The 21,217-nt window shown below is 43.5% G+C and overlaps 1 protein-coding gene across 1 annotated transcript in view; it reads right to left on the bottom strand.

Annotated features, from left to right (window-relative positions):
• Positions 1-21,217, bottom strand: part of LOC117484684 (pleckstrin homology domain-containing family A member 5-like) — a 157,534-nt gene that overhangs the window by 7,388 nt on the left and 128,929 nt on the right. Inside the window, 16 exon segments of the mRNA XM_034133104.1 lie at positions 2,002-2,123; positions 2,424-2,544; positions 3,319-3,423; positions 3,425-3,517; positions 4,739-4,785; positions 4,910-5,018; positions 5,099-5,200; positions 8,514-8,696; positions 8,790-8,870; positions 8,950-9,012; positions 11,065-11,145; positions 14,833-14,886; positions 17,539-17,658; positions 18,431-18,514; positions 19,404-19,636; positions 20,086-20,372. Of these exon segments, the coding sequence (XP_033988995.1) occupies positions 2,002-2,123; positions 2,424-2,544; positions 3,319-3,423; positions 3,425-3,517; positions 4,739-4,785; positions 4,910-5,018; positions 5,099-5,200; positions 8,514-8,696; positions 8,790-8,870; positions 8,950-9,012; positions 11,065-11,145; positions 14,833-14,886; positions 17,539-17,658; positions 18,431-18,514; positions 19,404-19,636; positions 20,086-20,372 (1,885 nt within the window).

Below are 21,217 nucleotides of genomic sequence, written 5' to 3'. Positions count from 1 at the left end.
TTACCAGCAAAGCCCCCCCACACCATCACACCTCCTCCTCCATGCTTCATGGGGGGAACCACACATCCAGAAACCATCCGCTCACCTTCTCTGCGTCTCACAAAGACACGGAGGTTGGAACCAAAACCTCAGATTTGGACCCATCAGACCAAAGTCCAGATTCCACTGGTCTAATGTCCAGTCCTTGTGTTTCTTGGCCCAAACTATTCTCTTCTTCTTGTTGTTCATCCTCAGTAGTGGACCTTTGCAGCGATTGGACCATGAAGGCCTGATTCACGCAGTCTCCTCTGAACAGTGGATGCTGAGATTGTCTGCTGCTTCAGCTCTGTGATCATTTATGTGGGCTCTAATCTGAGGTGCTTTCATTAGCAGTTTCTGAGTCTGGTAACTCTGATGTATTTATCCTCTGAGCAGAGGTAACTCTTGCTCTTCCTGTCCCGGGGGTCCTCATGAGAGCCAGTCTCATCATAGCGTTCGATGGTTTTTGAGACTGCACTTGAGGATACATTCAAAGTTCCTGACATTTTCCTGATCGACTGGCCTTCATTTCTTAAAGTGATGATGATTCTCTTTACTGAGTTGAGTGTTTCTTGCCATAATATGGATTACAACAGCAGTCAAATAGGGCTTTCCACTGTGCACTAACTCTGCACAACACAACTGATGGTCTCAACACATTAAGAAGGCAAGTCATTCCACAAATGGACTCTTTACAAGGCACACGTGTTCATTGGAAACCATTCCAGGTGACGACCTCATGAAGCTGACTGAGAGAAGCCAAGAGTGTGCAAAGCTGTCATCAAGGCAAAAGGGGCTACTTTGAAGAATATAAAATATAAATCATATTCTGGATTTGTTAACACTTATTTGTCAACTAGATAATTCCATATGTGTTCTTTCATAGTTTTGATGTCTTCAGTAGAACAACAATAAAAGAAACAAAAACCATTGAATGAGAAGGTGTGTCCAAACTTTTGACTGGTACTGTATGTGCAGATATTAAAATCTGAGTGAGTGTTTATGGTCAGGATGTATATCTGGTCTCAGCGGTGTGGCTGCACTAGATCGGTACAGTGGACTTTTACACCTTTAGTGTAATGGAGTGAGTCAGACATTACAGTGAACGAATGTCCACTAACAAATAAGAGCGTGTAAAGAAAGAATAACTCAAATAGAAGTGTGGTCGGCACAAACCGTGAGTGAAAATGTGGAGGAAGTGGAACTACATATAAAGTAGGATTCCACAGCACTAAGATAAGATAAGACCATATATACTTTACTGATCCCAACTTTGGAAACATTTGTGTTACAGCAGCATGTAAACAAGGCATTGCACACAATGTGAAGATGAAAATGAGTACAAAACAGACATAAGTGCATCATAACCATCAGAGGTTCAGTTTGCAACAGAAACTCTGCTTTAAGTCATTCATTTATTTGATCTACTTTGCTGTTTTATTGATATTAGTATAATGCTAATTTGAACAAAACTCAAACTCCTGCTCATGTGCTTTTAGACTCTTCTAACACTTTCATATTCTTATCATTTGCTCTTCCCTGCTCGAGTTACTTAAATGTCTAATGCAGCACCAAAAGATGAACTGGAGCAGAAATCACGACAACTGTGATTAAAGAGACATAATAAAAGATATGACCTCTAAATCAAACAACAACATTATTCAGAGATTAGCTCTGAGATGTGAAGAAAAGCTTTGACCCTGCAGACGAACTCTGTATTCAGGCAGCATCTACAAACATGTGCCCACATGGTTCCTATGGCAAGTCATCTGAATGACACTATTAAGAGACGTGTCATTGTAAATGTAGATGTGTGTCACCTTCTCGATGTAGCATATTACGAATTTGACTCAAAAGAATGTCGACCTCAGAGACATTTTACAAGACAGCCCCCCCTGCGGCTGATTCTGCCACATTTGCTCAACTGGAATCATTTGATCTAACTGTGTTTCTGTGTCTGTCGACGCTGAGGGAAAAACTTACTGATTTGGATTCAGGCTTCTTGGTCTTCCTCAGGGTGACATAAGAGGCAATGGTGGAGGACTCGAGGGGCCTCATGGGAGATTTGGTTCTAGGAGGAATGATGCCCACCGGGTAGGAGGGCACTGTAGGAGAGACTACACATCAGCAAACAGACACAGCAGTCAGGATGATTGCTCATGTTGTGGCATTTATGTCCATTTCACAAAAGATACAAAACATGAACAACAAATCCACAAAAACAGGAGGCATTCAGGGACTGACTGCAGGTCATCAGGTTGTTTTTGTGATAAATGAATCAGTGTGATTGCTGATAGTAGTGAAAGTATAGAAGCATAGATCAGATGTTTTTCCACTGTCTCCAACCAGTATAACATGAAGACAATCCAATAAATATAAAGATATGTATGTGTAAGCTTCAGTACCTTTGGAAGCTGTGTCCGAGCTCTCTGCCTTGTCCTTGTCCTCCCCGTTGGCCTCATCCAACTCCTCCTTCACCGTGGTGAGTTCAGGCTCGCTTTTATACAGCCGGTAGTCTGGATTTTGCTGTGAGGGAGAGTGTGTTCAAGGTCAGATTAAACACCATGTGGAAACAGGTGACACACATCAACATACACTGGGGGTGTTTCTCAATCGCGAGTAAAGCTGCTTCAGAGCCACTATTTCAAGCATACTACGTCATCGAGTGCCGCCGAAGTACTGTTCCAATGTCCAGCATACTTGGAAATCTACCGAGCCCGGCGTACTCCGTTTGGAGAAATATCGAGGCTGCACATGAGTAGACTCCGCGGTCTTAAAATCCCCACAATGCTTTGCGCACGGACCAATTTCCCCAAATCTGTGGCGGAAGATGTCTCATATGACGCACACCTGCACACTTGCTAGCCTGTTCCACTCTTTGTTTTCCAAATGCCAGGAAGTATTCTTGACTCGCTTCTGAAGCAAGATGCTCGGCAGACATGTGCTACCAAGCAAGCGTACTCGAGATTGAGAAACACCTACAGACCTTGTGCAAACCTATGAAGACAGCAGGGGGGGGTAACCCAGGTCGGGGGTCTGAATATGATAGTGAAGGGGGGGGGGGGGGGTGACAGTGATGACTGGATGGAGCATGGACTGCTGGGTAAAAACGAGGAAATTAGTGACATGTATCCAAAATGGCGCTTGGTGAGGGATGAGTCTCTTGAATATGAAATCAGGGGAAAATAAAGAAAAATGTAGTGAGCCTACAGAAAGCTGCGTGCTGATGATGGACGACACAGTCTGTGGACGGTGGGGGCACACATGAGGGGGGGCATGAAGTATTTCAGCGGTTCTTACGCTGTGTACTCCGTTCCTGGAGCCAGCCTTGCGGTCCTCGGGGCGGTGTGTTTGGGGTTGCAGGCGACCGCCTGGGTGTGAGTGGTGGGGGGGCATGTTGGGGGGGGCGCTCTGCTGAGTCGTAGTACTGGGGCAGGGGCGGGCGGGGGGGAACGCTGTCCGCCTCTTTGAGAGGACTGAGTGGCAGCAGCGTATCTGCCTGCAGACACACAGTCGCTCACTGAGCACAGAACCATACCACTGCACACACAGGGGCCCAAACACAGGGGCCTAAACACAGGGGCTGAAACACAGGGGCCGAAACACAGGGGCCTAAACACAGGGGCTGAAACACAGGGGCCTAAACACAGGGGCTGAAACACAGGGGCCCAAACACAGGGGCCCAAACACAGGGACCAAAACACACAGGGACCCAGACACACAGGGACCCAAACACAGGGACGCAAACACAGGGACCCAGACACACAGGGGCCCAAACACAGGGGCCTAAACACAGGGGCTGAAACACAGGGGCCCAAACACAGGGGCCCAAACACAGGGACCAAAACACAGGGACCCAGACACACAGGGACCCAAACACAGGGACGCAAACACAGGGGCCCAAACACAGGGACCAAAACACACAGGGACCCAGACACACAGGGACCCAAACACAGGGACGCAAACACAGGGACCCAGACACACAGGGACCCAAACACAGGGACCCAAACACAGGGACCCAGACACACAGGGACCCAAACACAGGGACCCAAACACACAGGGACCCAAACACACAGGGACCTAAACACAGGGACCCAAACACACAGGGACCTAAACACAGGGACCCAAACACACAGGGACCCAAACACACAGCTGAAGGATGCTAAAGCTCTATGGAGTTGGGATCATTCTCTGTGTCTGTAATGTCTGCCTGCATCAAACCCTAACAACAGATCAGTCAGAGAGCAGTCAAACTAACGCAAGACTTATCTCTGTTTTCGGCCTGAACACACCTTCAGACTTCAGCACAGAACAGTGTAAAACAATCTCATAACATTTTTTTCTGTCAAACAAGAAACTCTGAAGTCTAAAGAGTGTTGGAGAAATGTGTTGCTTTATCATTTGAAGAAAAGGTCACCGAGACATTATCTACAGCAAGCAGGAAGTGATTTACGTAACGGACTGAATCAGAAGGAAACCAGTTGCTGCCTGGTAAGAAGGAAATTAATCCAAACACAGTGTACATGTACTGTGCAATGACAATAAAGTCATATCATTAACTGGCTTAAAAACACATCGACATCAAAATACACATTTTGGTGATTTGGAGAATCACAGAAACATGTGGATGACAGCTTCCCAAACACATGTGAAGCTGTTGGGATCCAGCTGGGAGTGTGTGTGGTGTGGCTGTTAGTGTGTGTGGTGTGGACTGCTGTACCTCGTTCTTCTGGAGACTGGAGAGCGGTCTGGAAGCAGGCACATCTGCTGAATATGGAAACAAGGAGAGAGAAGGAATGGGACTTTTCCAGAATAAAAGACACCTGAGAAGGCGTTAGTTCTCATAATGTTAATCACATGAGATGAATGTGAAATGAATGTGAAGCCTCACTGTTGTCTGTGCTCCGCTGGGGTTTGTTTTTGGCCAGAGCCTCCATCACGTCCTGGATCCTCCACAGCTCCTTCTGGATCTGGATGTGTCTCTGGCTCGGGGGCTCTGTCTGAGAACCCACACATATGCCGTTACAAGCTTGATCACCTCAGAAGGAGTGTGAAGTGTGTGGATGTGTGTCTGTGCTACCTGTGGGCTGCCCAGGGCCTCCAGCTGCTCCAGCAGGGTGGACTTAGCCAGAGTGACGTCGGCCCCCAACCTGTCGTACTCCCCCCAGGAACGCTCCAACTCCTGAACAGGACAGCAGCCAGGAGAGGGGTCAGTGGACTGTGTGTGTGAGTGTGTGTGTGTGTGTGTGTGTGTGTGTGTGTGTGTGTGTGTGTGTGTGTGTGTGTGTGTGTGTGTGTGTGTGTGTGTGTGTGTGTGTGTGTGTGTCTGGTGTGTGTGTGTGTCCGGTGTGTGTGTGTCTGTGTGTGTGTATCAGGCTTGGAATTTCATCATTTTAGGGGCAAGGCCATTTGGCCTTTGGTGTCACACATTTCTTTAGGGCACAAAGGCCACATGCCAGGGCACAGGTTTTTGCTAAAGATGATGGGAGTTAAGGTTTCCAGTGCTTTAAGCTATATCTGCTCTAGTTTAATGTGCAGTGTGTTGGCTGAGTGCAAATGTTTCACGTTCAAATGTAGATCAAGAACAAAGATCAGACGGACGTATAGAGTCAGTGAAGTTGACACAAATTGTGAGATACTCAAGTATCTCACAATTTGAGATACTTGTAGGCTGGCCTACCCCCCTGTATTAAACTATTTGAACACTAAACTCTATGCGGGAATATTCATAGGCTCATTTCTGTTTCTGTTAAGCTCTTAATTGTATTATCTTTGTCAAAAAGAAATGTGTGTGTGTGTTATATATATATATACCTATATATATCGTATTGTAATTTTTTGTTTACTATGTGGAGTATATGAGTGTAGGGCAGGAGGATCATGGATGTATAATAAGAACTGGATACAGCGTCGGAGGCGGGGTCTCGTTCTTTCCTATGAGAGCTGCTCATTGGCGCATGAGGACAAAATGGCCTGAGATTTTCGAGAGCGAAACGTCACAGATTACCCGTCATGCCTGGCTGTCAGAGCAGAAGTACCCGTATGTGCGCTCATAGAGTGGCGAAGTCCCTCCCCTTCCGGTGGACCTCCATGGGACCTTATTTCGGAAAAATTATGTATTGAAGTCAATGGAGAGAGAAAGATTATCTTTCGATCCCGTTTGAATTGTGCCACAAATTACACATATGATGTTTGTCAATTTAAAAGATAATTTTGCAAGTAAAAAAAAAAAAAAAATGTCATAAAACTGTGAAGTAACACATTTGTTTGTGTGAAACGCTCAATGAACTCCATCTCCGGTCTCGCACAATAACACATGTCACCAAGATGGCCGTCACTGCTGTCTTGTCAAAAAAAGGATTGACTACCCTCACTATGAATGTCATGCAAAGCTGCCTGCCTGCCTTCCGTTGATTCTCTCTGAACTGCCTGGTCTTTTTAATGTTTAATGTCAACCATTTGTGCAGATAGCATGAAGTGCAAAAGATCGCCGATGCTAATGTAGCGTTAGCGTTAGCCTTTCTCCCCTGGGCTTAAATTGTGTATTATAGAATGATCACACCGGTGTGACAGTACTCTTCAAAGGGTTCACGAAATATGACTACTACTCTTACTGTTTAACATTTTGGGTTACTTAATGTTACTTCATGTTAAGGCTAATAAAAATGACAAGACTGTAATGCTAACTAACGTGCTAGCTACTAGCTATGTAGCTAACTTGATCAAGCCACTCCTGGTCCTTTCATCAGACGGGAAGCAAAAGAACGAGCAAGACCCATTGCTGGTATGAACAACCTGGTACTAAGCACACAGGCATCTTGTTAAAGTTATCTTATCTTAGCCAGCGCCATATAGATAGATTCTATCTATATGGCGCTGATCTTAGCTATCTCTTAGTGGAGGAAAACAATAGTGACATCACTTACGCGACTCTGGGATTTGTAGTCTTTCTAGTTGCGTATTTTTCATAGTCTTATATTTCAACAGTTTTACGACAAACTGTGACTTTTTTGACATGGAAATGATTTTTTAAGATTGACAAACATCATATGTGTAATTCATGGCACAATTCAAACGGGATCGAAAGATACGTTTTCTCTCCCCATTGACTTCAATTCATAATTTTTCCGAAATAAGGTCCCATGGACCGGAAGTAGATGGGCGTGACTTCGCCACTCTATAGAGCATGCGCAGTTGAGTTGCCCCTTAAGCCCCGCCCCCGATCTTGGCTCACTAGAATGAATGGAGAGAGGAAATAAATCTGGATTCGGCTTTTAGTGCATTTTACAACTTTAAGGACCTAATGATTCGAATAAGGGCTATAAAATAGTTGATACTGGGTAGTTTAAAAAAAATATCCACTGATTTACAGACGTCTCTTTCCCCATGTTAGTCAATGGGGAAAAGTATTTCTGGGCCGGGTGACGTCACGGACTGATACGGAAATTGTAGTACCGCCGTTTGGACACAACGAATATTTTCCTCAGAGTCCGGCGCACTTCCTGGGGGCTTGAGGAGGATTTGTTGTAAAAACATTATCTCAGGTTAAAGGGTTAGGGGTCAGACCATTTGTCTGCACTATGGTACTACTATAGCAGCCATAGTGCTAGAAGTGATGCTGGTCATGCATGTTTAAAATCCCTAAATAAAACTTAAATTAATCATCATACTAAAGTGGCCGCTCAAACAGACTTCTTAGCTTGGTTGAAGAACGTTAACCATATCCTCATGTATGCACCAATAAAATAATTTATGCTGCAGGAAAAGAACAGCTGAAATGCACTGTTGAGAAGCTCAAGAGGGAGTTTCTCAAGACATCATGCAGTAAAACACCCAAATAATATACAAATAAATGTTTATTGGATTAAAAGAATGTTGTTGAGAGTAAGCAATATTTTGTCTCAAGAACTACTAATGGTTGCCACTAAGAAAGAACAATGTTGAACGAAAAGGGGTTTATTGATTTGATCTGGTGTTGATCAATGTTACTGCCTTTGTACTGTCTATTTATCTTCCATGTTAAGAGGAGGCTAATCACCTAAGTAATGACTAATCTTACCAGCAATGTGAATTTGTTGGTGTAGAAAATATCCAAGTAAAATCTACATTTTCCTGATGCTGTCCTGCAATTTATTTGAAAAGTCCATTCAACTCAATACTGTCTCCAGATAGTTACTGTGATCCCAGCTAAGATATACAAAATAGAAACATGTGTCTGTGTGTAATGTATGCATTGAACCTCGTAAGTATTGAATGCTAGAAACTGGGCCCCACTGAGTGAGTAAAAAACTAGCATTATGTTTATTTGAAGTGATTTTTGTGATTCAAATTTTCTTTTTTTTACTTGCCTGATTTTTTACAGAGGTGTAGTGTAGTTGGAAAGGGTGGACCCCACAATTGGGGGAAAAGGTTTGGGCCCCACATTTGGGAAACACAAGACTGTGTGTGTGTCTGGTGTGTGTGTGTCTGGTGTGTCCCCGGTGTGTGTGTCTCACCGTGGTCACTCTGCTCAGCTCTCTGCAGGTGCTCAGCAGGCCGCTCTGCAGCGTGTCTCTCTGCTGCAGCAGGCCGCTCTGCAGCGTGTCTCTCTGCTGCAGCAGGCTCTGTGCGGCGCCGTTGTTTCCGCTATGTTCACTCAACTCCTGACTGGCAGACAGCAGGGCCGTCTCAAGAGTGTGCTGTACACATACAAACATACACACACACATACTTACTGCACATGCAGACCTACAAAAAATCTGAAAAAGGAGTGGACAGAGGGAGAGCTGTACCTTCTCTCTGTGCAGCTGCTGCAGCTTATCCTCCTGCAGCCTCACAGCCTTGTCCTGCTCACACAGTCTGCTCAGCTTGGTCTGACACACAAATAAACACACATGCTCAACCTTGTTCAAAACACATCACCTGTATCACTGAAGAATGGGCTTGTCTTACGTCTATGTCAGGCTCCTCTGTGCGCTGGATGAAGGAGCCTTCTTTATGGTCGTCTGGACTGACCTGAAACACGGAGCCTCCATCAGATACTGACAACAGGGGGCATCAGACCACTGCAGCCTCCAACATGTCTTTCTAAAGTGCTACTTCAAACATAGTTTCTTATCCTAATTATTCCTAATGTACAGAGAATGCAAATGCTGCTTATTTTAGAGATAAATCATTCGTATGCCTCTGCTGTTCATTCCAGCTGCAGGGGATGAAGGGATGAGTGCTTAATGCATACCTACTAATCCTGTTTCATTTAGCTTGAAGCTGTTTACCCAGGTGTTACCAGGGATAATGTGGCTGAATATAATAATGTGGAGAAAAGGAAAGGGAGGACAGATGCACCCTAATAACCATACAAATAAGCCCAAAAGTATTAATATATATATGTGTTAATGAAATGCAAGAGTGTAATTCTCCGCTGTGTGCCAAATCATAGTTCTGTCTCTGCTTTGGTCGTTTCAGTCTAATTTTCTAAATGTTTTCTGTTCTCTTCCAGGAAATACAGCTGAGAGACCCTGGTGCACCCCCACATAGAGAGTCTGGAGGCTGTTTGAAGATGGGACCTTCAGAAAGCATCGTCTGAGGAGTGGTCTACACACTGGACGTCATAATAAATGCCTTACTAAAACAGGAGTTCAAACAATGTGTTTTTCACTTCACTGGGTACATTTTAAACTATTGTTTATTGTAATCAAGAGTTGCAAACGGATTGTAGATTAGTTTGGACTAGATGATCCTGGTTCACTTACAGTGGAAGTTTCACCCTGACAAAGAATGAAACTGGAGCAATCTGGCGTAAAGCGCTGACTAACAACCAACTAACAAACACTGAATAACCTTTGAAAGTGTGCTGTGTCCACATTCAGAATATCAGCATTTTCAGAGTAGATGCATTATTGATATAGGCAGTGATAAGTTGATCAATTGGAAGGTCTGAATTCTACTGAACTCGTAAGGCATACAATAAGTAAATCGAACGTTGTCCTTTTTTTTGGGGTGGACCTTAACTTTGAACCAAAGGGGGGATAGTGCAGTTAAAGCATGATGGTGATGACACGCTCACAGCAGATTCTGCAGATCTATCATCGCGCTCTCTCAAAGGTTGATTTGTAGTGATCTTTTAACTTTAATAGTGTCCAGAGGGCTCCCTAAGAGTCAGCACAATCGTTGGTCAGGAAGTTGTCCTAGCACATACCTCACAATCAATGTAATTTGTTATATTTCCATTTTGTGGACAACCATATTATGATATCTTATTCTTTGTCAATTTATATATATATGTAAAATATATATTTAATGTCTTGCTGTTTGCTTTAGCTTTTAGTTTTTATGCTAAGCTAAGCTACATATGTGCAGAAACATGAGGGTTATTATTCCTCACAGGAAATCTTGAGAAGTGAATCTTTAAGACATAAACATTTAAACAATATAAGCGTCTCCATAGTGATGACAACAACACAGCGCTGTATGAGAGACAGTGAGGGGAGAAATCCATGACTGTGCAGCATTACACTATAAAACATGCGCGCTTGAAGACACTCCAACAGCTTCAAATAAAAAGCAATGAAATGAGATCTCCTGAAACCAAAAACACCTTTATATACACTTTGAATAATGCTGAGAGAATGTGTGTGAAGGTTTGCTGATGTCTGACGGGTTTATGAACACACTGTCTACATCCAAAGTGGTCAAACAGAAGGTGAAGATGAAGGGAACACATGGGTACACTGGGCTACCAGGGCAAAGGTCTGGCTTGAGTCCGCTCCATTTCAGGTCAAATCCAAAATGTCCTTTTTGAACAACAGGGTCGTCCCTTTAGGGAAAACTAACTGCAAGCTTCTTGAGTTAATGTCTTCATCCAGTGAAGTTAAGTTGAGCAAAACCTCAAAACGTCCATGTTGTTGCATTCAGGTTTAACATAAAACAAAAAGATGATACCTAACTAACCTTAAAGTCAAGTATCATGATTGCCATGAAGTTTTGACATAACAACACAGATACACAGTGCACAGGAAAGGAAAATGGGTTGTCTTGACTCAAGCCAGATCCTGCCCAGGACCTTACTTGCTGATAGAGTTGCGGCCTCGGTGCCGAGTTCTCGATCATAGTGTGAATCATGAAGATTAGAGGCTCATTCTCCTTCGTCTAGGGGAGCGCCGAGGAGAAAAAGGATAGAACGGTGTAAAAACACAGCAGCATGTGTTGCTTTGAGGATGAATGGCTTATATCTAGGAGCTGGAAAAGGACTACAGCCAGGATAAACAGCACTCTGTACGGGCAATTTACTGCGCTCTCCTCACTATGTTTTACTCACTGATCTGACATCTGATATACTGATATTGGATATGTTAAAGGACAGTTACTGTGTTTGTGCATAAACCAAGTTATTACAAATCCCTATAGTTTATACAGTGATGATCATTTTCCGAAACAAGTTACTGAGGATACAAATGAAACCTTTATAGAAAGAGGAACATGTCCTTACAGAGTCTCTGTACTTTGAGACAATTAACCCCCTCCCCAATTAGCATCCAAAGTCTGGTCTATCACGTGACCTTTTGGAAGCGGAGCAGTCGTATCCAATCATGCAGCAGCTGTGGGTTGGCGAAGTCTAACACACAGGCCGAAAATAAACAGCACATTTAAATAACTGCCATCATAATCTGGGTGCGTACTGTGAACAGGTCACATGATGTGTTTTTCCTGAATAAGCCTGCTGCATATCATTTAGTGACAGTTCAATGCCAGTGAGGGTTAGGGACAGTGAACAACTGTTTAATTTTGAATAACTAAGCTGTACACCACAACATACTGAACTGAATTCCTGCTGTTATCCTGATTTATTAAGCCATGTAAACATCACAGGTTTTTACTGCCCTTGAGTAAATACAATTGGGTATGTTTAATGAAGCTCCAAGCTTTGAGCACATATAAAGGTTATGATGGCTTTGCAAACTAAACAGCATTACTATTTTAACTATTTAGCTGATCTAACTTCAGCTAATCTGCTCAAATGTAACGCATAACAAAATGCTTGAAATAGACTGTTGCATGGAACAGTGACGGATTTAAAGATGAAATGTGGGCCTGAAAAGCATCATTGTATTTCCCCTCAGTTAAAAGGGGTGGGTTTCCTCTGTAACAACACCGCACAGTGATGTCATGAAAGTGGGGTCAACATTACCTACGGTTTTTCATCAATATTCTTTCATTGCAATTTTGTGAACTATATTTTTCATTCCCAATGTTCAGTCACTACATGAAGAGCAGCTGGTCAACACTAACCTGTTTTAGCTTATTTCAAAATGGCAGATTTACTCAAAAGTAACAATTATATTCTCTAATCATCATCAGCGAGATAAGAGGTGTGTGGCTGGTCAGAGTTTCATTTCAGAAATCCTAAAGCACCTCAGACCACCTCTGCTGCCGGAGATTGATCAGAATATTGATTTATATGATATGTTTCCATCACCGTTATATCTTCAGTACCGTTAGTTTGCAGTTTGGAACATTAGTTTGGAATGGTTTATTAGTATGGTGTGTGATAAACAACATGTTGCCAATGTTCCTCCCATCAGGATTTAGGGGCAGAAATAACACGTTCCCTGCTCTGAAGGTTAACACATTCATGGTCACAAACCTTTTTTACTTTTCATTGTCAAGTTATTGTCAAGACTATCTATCAGTACACAAATGTGACAATTCAGTCAAAATGAAAATAAATCACATATCTTTGATACATTAACATCATGTGCTGGCTGCAGGAGGATTCAAGTCTCTATTGCCCCTTTCACACCAACGCGGTTCCAGGGCCGGTTCGGAGCTTGAGCCTGATAAGCACCCATTTTTCCTGTTCACACCGCAGCGGAGCCGGCTCTTTTCCCAGAAAACCGGTTCTTACCAAGCTCGAAAAAAATTGTCGGTCTAGAAGCAAGAACCGCATACGTCACGCTTACGTCGGAGGGGGGCGAGATTAACCTGAGCAACAGTTTATGGCGAGTACGGCAAATACAAGTTGTAACAAGCAGTAGCAGTGTAAAAAAAACCACACTTTATAAAGTCAGGCAACACTAACCAGGCTTCGTGTGATTCTGTTCATTTGTACCTTACTTTGACCATCCGTTCGCTGTTATTGATCATTGTGGAGAGCAGGCAGACGTTTTGTTTTGTATTATAGCAGCTATCGGATGGAATCAATACATGGGCTGCACAGGTTGTCATGTCCGACTATCACAAGTAGAATCATAATGAAAAATACGCCGGTAAAATGTGCCTGTAGAAAACGGCTTATGCCACATTAGGATAGCAACAAGTAGTCAAGATAGTCAGTTTAGCTTCGGTTGCTATGCTAACATCACCCATTTTATACAACCCAGTCTCACGGCATTTCGTGTTATAGTCACAACATTTAATCTATTGATTCGTGTTCACCAACACGATTTCCCCCTTTTTTTCGTGTCACACAGAACGATTTTAAAAGCAATGTATTTCTATTGGTAGTATGTTTCGTGCCTGCACCACGTCCTTTTGTCCGGTCGGGTCTTGGAAGACCGGAAGCTGTGTGGTTCATAAAAACATGTTCTTACTCAATATCAAGCCACGATTATTGTTTTTAATTTTAAATCGTATAATGTCTGACTTTTTTTGCCGTCCGTGAGGAAAAGAAATGGCTCAGAGCCTCAGAATACTGAAATCTGTATTTTTTAAATCTTTTTTTCCTTCTAATTTGTTATTCTTTTCTAAATAACACACTTCCAAGACCCGACCGGACAAAAAGACGTGTTGCAGGCACGAAACACACTACCAATAGAAATACATTGCTTTTAAAATCGTTCTGTGTGACACGAAAAAAAGGGGAAAATAGTTTAAATGTCGTGACTATAACATGAAACGCCGTGAGACTGGGTTGTTTTATACCAGAGAAACTTTCATAACAGCGTTGTGATGCCAAACAGCGTCAATTCATACTGACACACATTCACTTGAGGGGAACTGGGGATATGTATCAGCTGCTTGTGTGACAGTCAGACAGTGAATACTTTCCAGTGAGTTAACGGGAGCATAAACTCCGGTGGACGAGCAGCACTGCAGCGGTCGGTAAATGCCGCTGAAACACATTAATAAACAATGAACCACGGCACTCTGGAGAAAAGTATAAGGTTTGAGAAGTAGTATTTAATTTAATCTGGCTTCGTATGATTAAAAGCAACACGATCATCGACCCGACGCAGTCCCCCATTGTTGTTGTTGTGAGCGCCGTTGGGGAGAAAATCAGCGACGTAAACGGTGACGTCATGACGCAGCAGCGGCAGCACCACTCGGGCTCTGGGCGGTGTGAACAAAACGGGGGCTGAAAAGAAAAACCGGTTCCGAACCAGAAGAGCGCAAGCACGGAGCTAGAACGGGAGCTGCGTTGGTGTGAAAGGGGCATAAGAGATGGTTCTCACTCAGGTTAGCTTGTTTGAAACATCCTAAAGGCCTAAAATATCAAAAACACTAGTGTGTTCCTCTATTTGACCTAAATGACCTAAACCAATACAAAGAACACACCAGGCCTAGAAACCGGTCAGAGAGAGGGAACCTGCTGCCCCAGGCTCACCAGCCTCTGAGCTACAGCTTCATTTAACTGGGGGAGAGTGTGTTCCTATTAAAGGATTCTAGTACCCCTTCAAAAAAGGAGAAAGATAACAAGAACCAGAGACGGAGATACAGTAGAAGCCTGGTAAATACGTCATGGTAAGTGTTCATGCATGTATGTTGCATAGACAAATGTTTCATATCTCAGACTCAGTGTAGATGGAGACAGAAAGGAGAAAGCCCAGAAGTCCTCACCTGGCTGTCCAGGTAAATAAGGTTCCTCTGGAGGTGATGAGAGAGAACATCAGTCTGCAGGAGGCGCAGAAGAAGAAGAAGAAGAGAGGAAGCAGGAAGTGACAGGACAAGGAGGGAAAGGATGAAGAAGAAGTCAAAGGCACATTTTCAAAAGGAAGACATATAGCATCAGAAGGGAAGGCAGAACATGTGATGTCAGAGGGTCATTACCATGGCAACGCTACATATTTTATTTTCTGTCATTCACTTTTCAGTGAAAGTAATACCAGGGAACATGTTTTAGCTGCCTCTACTTAACCACAGTTTATTTATCATAACAACAATCCTCCTCCAACTATAACCAGACTGTAGTTGTAATGCACAGATGATGGAGAATGGAAGAGTTTTAAAAAAGTTGGCATTCAACGGTTAAACACCTCATTCAATAATAAACTGGATTTAGCAGAATCCTACAGAGAAGTCATGTTAGATGTGAATAGTGGACGGTAGTGTTGTAGTACTCGAGACCGGTCTTGGTCTCAAGACCACTATTTAACGGTCTTGGTCTTATCTCGGAATCTACCGCATTTGGTCTCGGTCTTGTCTCGGTCTCGGACCTATAGGTCTTGAGATGTTATGTCAAGACCGGTCGAGACCGTTCTTATTGTACATCCATGGTCGAGACCACGGCTGTTGCTGGGGATGTGATTGGATGTAAAACTTCCTGTTTAAAAAATTCAACTAATAACGTGACTTCACATGACTCTGAATCTTTGCCCTCATGCGCCGCAATGTTTGTAAACAGGGCACTGGTCTATACCGGCTGATACCCCCCCACCTCTCGCCGTTCACACACACTCAAACGGTCTTGCAGTGAAGATGTTGCAAAGTGTGTGTGTGTGTGTGTGTGTGTGTGTGGCTTACGAGCTTTCAGTGACGCAAACTCCTGAGTGTGAGAGAGAGGGAGAGAGAGAGAGAATGTGTGTGTGTGTGTTAAAGGGTTTTCCTTCATCCTGTGTGTGTTTGTCTACAAAAGTGGTTCCTGGTTGGTTTGATTTTTGTTTGTTGCCTAGACCTATATACCGTAAAATGCATATTATGATGTTACACATGATATTGTAAGTGTATCATGTAGTGTTGGATTCATAGTAGTCTGGTTCCGGTCTTGACTCGGTCTCGCCCTGCCTTGGTCTTGATCTTGACTTGGTCTCGACCTCTTAAAGTCTTGGTCTTGACTTGGTCTTGACCTCTTAAAGTCTTGGTCTTGACTTGGTCTCGACCTCTTAAAGTCTTGGTCTTGTCTTGGTCCTGCTACTCTCCGGTCTTGGTAATGTCTTGGTCTCGGATGAGGTGGTCTCGACTACAAAACTAGTGGACGGGTTGATTATCATGAAGCAAGAGAAGTAGAATCAGAAGGGTGATGCAGCGATGATGATGAGGCAGCTGGGTTCTCTGCTCCTACAAAAGTATTTTGTTCATAACACACGCATGGAGGGCTGTCCAATACTTTCAGCAGATATTTATAGCCAATAAAAACCCAGGACTAATGTGGCTATGATGTGATAGAGAATAGAATGAGTCTCTGTCCACAGGTGCTGCAGTCCAGTTAGTTAACAACATACATGACTTTACAGGTATGCAGCCTTCAAGACAAGGGAAACAAACCACATCTTAACACTATCACCACATTACCATATCCAAAATCCCAGTTAATACAGAATGTAGTCTCATATCACAATAACAAATCACAAGCATTTCATTGGCTAGGTCTAAACACATGCAAATGTTTGAAGTGTTACCAGAAATGTGAATCAAAAAGGTCCGGTCAACCAAAGAAACATGACTACATGCAAGTCTGCATGTTGTCTGATGCATCAGCACAGGAGCCTGGGGGGGGGGGCATGCGTGGACAGGAGCAGTGTCCCCATACAGAAATACACATGCTCAAACACTCTCCCACACACAGATGCAAAAGAAAGCCCATAAATAAACACACCAATCCACAAAATGCCCAACAAAATGAAACCCTCCAACCAGAATGTACAATAAAACAAGAAAGAAACTCCAGGAAGAAATTGAGTTCGGGGTGTTCATCGAGCCAAGTGAAAGACTTTAGTATTTACCAAACACAACAACACCTGCAGCTGGTCAAACTGTAATCTGACGTCTAAAGTAAACCTGTCTCTGTGTGAAGTGTTAAAGAAGATCTTCTGGCACCAAAGAGAAAATTCCAGTTTCACTGCACTGTTGCTATGGTTACTTGTTACTGCACTGGTGACCTGGGTCGGAGATACAGTTGATACTTACACAAGTTGCAGTGAGTAGTGTCTTGTTCCTCAACCAACATACAGTAGATGCACGTCACCTAGGAACTATAAATATCTGAACCATATTTTGTGCCCATGTACATGTCAAGCTATTGGACTGGATAAGTGGGAACTGCAGATAGTGATAGATCAGTTCTACTCTGCGGATTATCAATGTCTATACTTGACAATCGAACAGTTGTTGAGTTATTTCTGTCTGGACATAAGAAGTGGACCAGTGCAGTCTTTGGCTCGCGGATGAACACACCAAAGCAATTTCATTCGGAGTCAGATTGAATAGTCTCACACAAAGAACCTTGCCTTGCAAATACACACAGGATTTGGATTTGACAGCTTGTTGGGAATGCACAAATGCGTGCATGCACACACACGTACAGTTCTGTATACACCCAGTGCTGACCTTAGCGTTGGGCCCCTCCATACCCAGGGCCATGAGCTGAGACACTGTGTGCTCCCGCAGGCTGCTGAGCTCCGCCTGCTGCCGGCGCAGCTTGATCAGGAGCAGCGTCAGCTCCTCGGGCTGCCACAGCAACACACAGAGAAGAAGAGCTGCCTCACTGACATCATCACCATGATGCAGGGATCTGCTACGGCAACCACTGATCATGTGTCATTTAAGAACAATGAATTCCTTATTATGAGATGATGTATTCAAGCTCTTTTAGATCTGGATGCAGTTTATTATAAGTGATGGCACTTTAGTCTCTCGGGAACATGTCGCCCGTATACTATACAAGATGGCGCCGCAGCGGAAACAACAACTTGACATCGGAGCTCCGTGAAATCAAAGCTGTCTCTGCCGTCTGACGCTCTATTCGACACCACCTTCATATTTCTGGAGTCATTATGCCGTTTTTGACGAGCAGAAATATCGTTTTCTGGCATCACTTTAACATTTTACGGGGGAATTCTGCATTTCAGTAAGAGGGCGCCCCTGTTACCCGCTCTGGACAAAACAAAGACATGTGGAAAATGACTGGACAAACGTTTTCCATCAAACTGCAGGCACATTATCACACAGTCTGCTTCAAACTGAGATACAGTCCTCATCCTTGATAGCTGTTGCTCCAATTTAAAAGCAACTGTAATTTGACTCGTAGCACTGCATTGCTTGTGAGCACTGTCATTAGAGACAACTGTATTGTCAATAATTACATTTGTCCAGCTGAGACAAAAGAGAAAATAGAAGCAGTAAGAGTCTGCTGGGAACAACATCAGTGAGATAGACGTGAGTTCACTGAAATCAAGGGTTATATCTCACAGTGTTCAGTGTCGGGGGGGGGGGCACTTACCGTCTTGCCCTGCAGGGACTGAGGGGTGAAGGACGGGGGAGGGACGCCCCCTGCTATGGACCGCCGGTCAACTGTGTAGCCGTGCTGTTGGGGGGAGGGATGAGAAAGGAGTGGACAGTAGAAGTTATTCTGGGATTCATTTCAGTAAGGGGATCTTCATTAAGTACAATTAGTTTCAAACGAGAAAAATGAAGAATCCCCGTATGACTCCACTTATGATATTGCTGTTCATGCATTACTTCTCACTGCTGTCCTGAGCCTCAGCCCCCCTCAGCGGCCCCCAGGTGATCCGAGGGGATAGCTAACTGAGGGAGAACTAGCTAGCACATAGAGTAGAACCAAACCACGTTCACATGATGAGATTTGTTGCACACTGGACGAAGGAGTAGATATTATGCCATGTGTTTTTGTGATGCAGCACCTGCCATACTGCATCATGCAGGGGAGTAGCAGGCCCAGAGTCCACTGTGTCTGAACTTCCTTTACATTTCATATCACTCTTACTGTACATGTCCAATATGTGTAATATGTAACTTGAAAAAGCACTCTAATAAAAAATGTAATGAATTATTATTATTATTATTATTATTATTATATGATGTGACTGGAGGATAAGATTTATTATATTATTATTATTATATTATATAGAACATTGTTAAACCAGAAAAGTAAAATAAAAAGCCCTCATAAAGCCATTCAATCTTATATTTCATTTTACCCGTAAAAAAGAACAGACAGCAAAAAGCAGGCAGCTTCTCCAGTGCCCCGACACTCCAACTGTAATATTTTCATTAGTTTTAATTATCTAGAAAAATGTATCCTATAATGCTGTTCTTAAATAATGTCTACTTAATGTTCCACTTTACATCGGCCTGCTATGCAACCCTTTTTTACTTTCATAAATCTCTTGGTAGTGCTGTTTTTGACTGGAGTTTCACTCTCATCTTTGAGTCAAACCACAGTGCCAATGTACCTTTGCAGGGAGGGTCCTGTGCCAGGGGTTAGGGGTCTCCCTCCTGAAGACGGGCGAGGACACCTCGGAGTGGGAGCTGCTGGGGTTGTGGGGGGCCCGCTGGCGAGGGGGAGGGAGGGTGCTGTAGAGAGCCAGGGAGCCGTGAGAGGGTGAGGGGGGGATGGAGTGTGCCACGTGTTCCGAGATGTTGCCCATGGTCTTAGCGCTGGGCAGAGTGCCGTAATGCCCCCCCGCTGCAACACCAGGAGAGAAGGAAGTCAAATGGGGGGAGAAGTTTATGATTCAAAATAGAGAGTTTCAAATAATCTAAATATAATAATAATAAATAATAATAACAACAAAGGATGACAGAATATTTCCTAATTAAGGGTCCGTTATCCGGAAATCATGCCTTCTCAAGCCTTTTTTTTAACTCTGACGTGATTTGCAACATTTCTAATGTGAAGACACATTCTATGTCTGACACCTAAAGTGGAACCACAGGAACAGACACACTGACTCATCCACTTTTTACGGATGAAGTGGATTATACAGCTCTAACTATTTGAAAGAAAGGTTAAAGTATAATTCTTAAAGTACATATAAGACCAGTGTTAGAAGACACTTAGCTTTGTTAGCCAACTAGGCTAATTTGGACAATTCCCCTTCTTAGTCTTCCTGGAGGACAGGAAGTGGTCTGTACCTGTTGGCAGAGCCAGACTCTGCCTGGAGAAGGCCTGCCTCTGCTGCCACTCGTACAGCTGCCACATGGTGTCGTCCCTCATGGACCTCCTCCTCTCCACCATGGTGCCGGTACTGGTGGAGGCGGGGCGGAGGGCCCGGTCATACATGGAGCCCGCCGCGCTGCAGATGCTGTCGGGCCGGGCCAGGCTGTTGCGGGGCAGTGTGCAGTACCCCTCTGGGTACCGCGGAACCATCAGGGCCTGGTGGCTGGGCATGTTCCTCGGTAAGGTCTGGTAGGACGTTACACTGGTACAGAAAGAAGACGAGTAGTTAGTTACTCATCACTAACCACCACAGCCAAGGGGTGATCATTGGGTCGGAGGTTAGTTTGCCAGGTTTATCCAAGGTATCTGGATTCTGTGTTGACTCAAAAAAGGCAATAAAGGCAGTTATACATGTCATTTGTTTGTGTTTTGATTCATCATCTAATGGAAGAAAATGGAAAATGTGATGCATCAGCGTTTGCAATGTATTGCATTTTAAAAGGAACGTTTTTATGATAAAAAAAATAATAAGTAGATTTAATAAAGGCTCCCACAACTAACGGTGTGGAAAGCAGACAGGTGGAACAGGGAAAACCCATCGTGGGATTTCCAGGTGGGTTAACTGTAGAGTGGTAACCCTCAGTCTGCCACAAAATCTGTTTCAACTCAAGGACAATTCAACTTGTTGACCACAAACCCCTCAAGCTAAAAAACCATAGACACAGCGTGGTGTTTGAAGTGTGCAACAATACATTAGGCTCGCAACCCAACCCTTCAAAGAAGAGGCTGAATGGTACAAAGTTTTAAATATATTTTGTATAATACATTTACAACTTCATAACCTAAGTTCATGAATCCCAATGACATAAAGCAGTTATACAAAATAAATTCAGTGGTAAGAGCCACATTATACAGACCATATTCCTGTCATTAGAAAGTCAGATGCAAATTAGCAAAAGACGGTAGCAAATATGTTATGTCTTTTTTTCTGACCTGAAATAATTTACTGTTTTGTGAAAATGTATAAATGTGAACTGAATGGATGAGTAATTGTTTAAACCAGAGTGTGATTCATAAATCTGGTCTCTGAAGCCGGAGGCGAGATTG

This window comes from Trematomus bernacchii, unplaced genomic scaffold, assembly GCF_902827165.1.
Source record: "Trematomus bernacchii unplaced genomic scaffold, fTreBer1.1, whole genome shotgun sequence".
Taxonomy (NCBI): Eukaryota; Metazoa; Chordata; class Actinopteri; order Perciformes; family Nototheniidae; genus Trematomus; species Trematomus bernacchii.
Note: the sequence above shows the minus strand (reverse complement) of the source record. Positions and strands in the feature narration are given on the sequence as shown.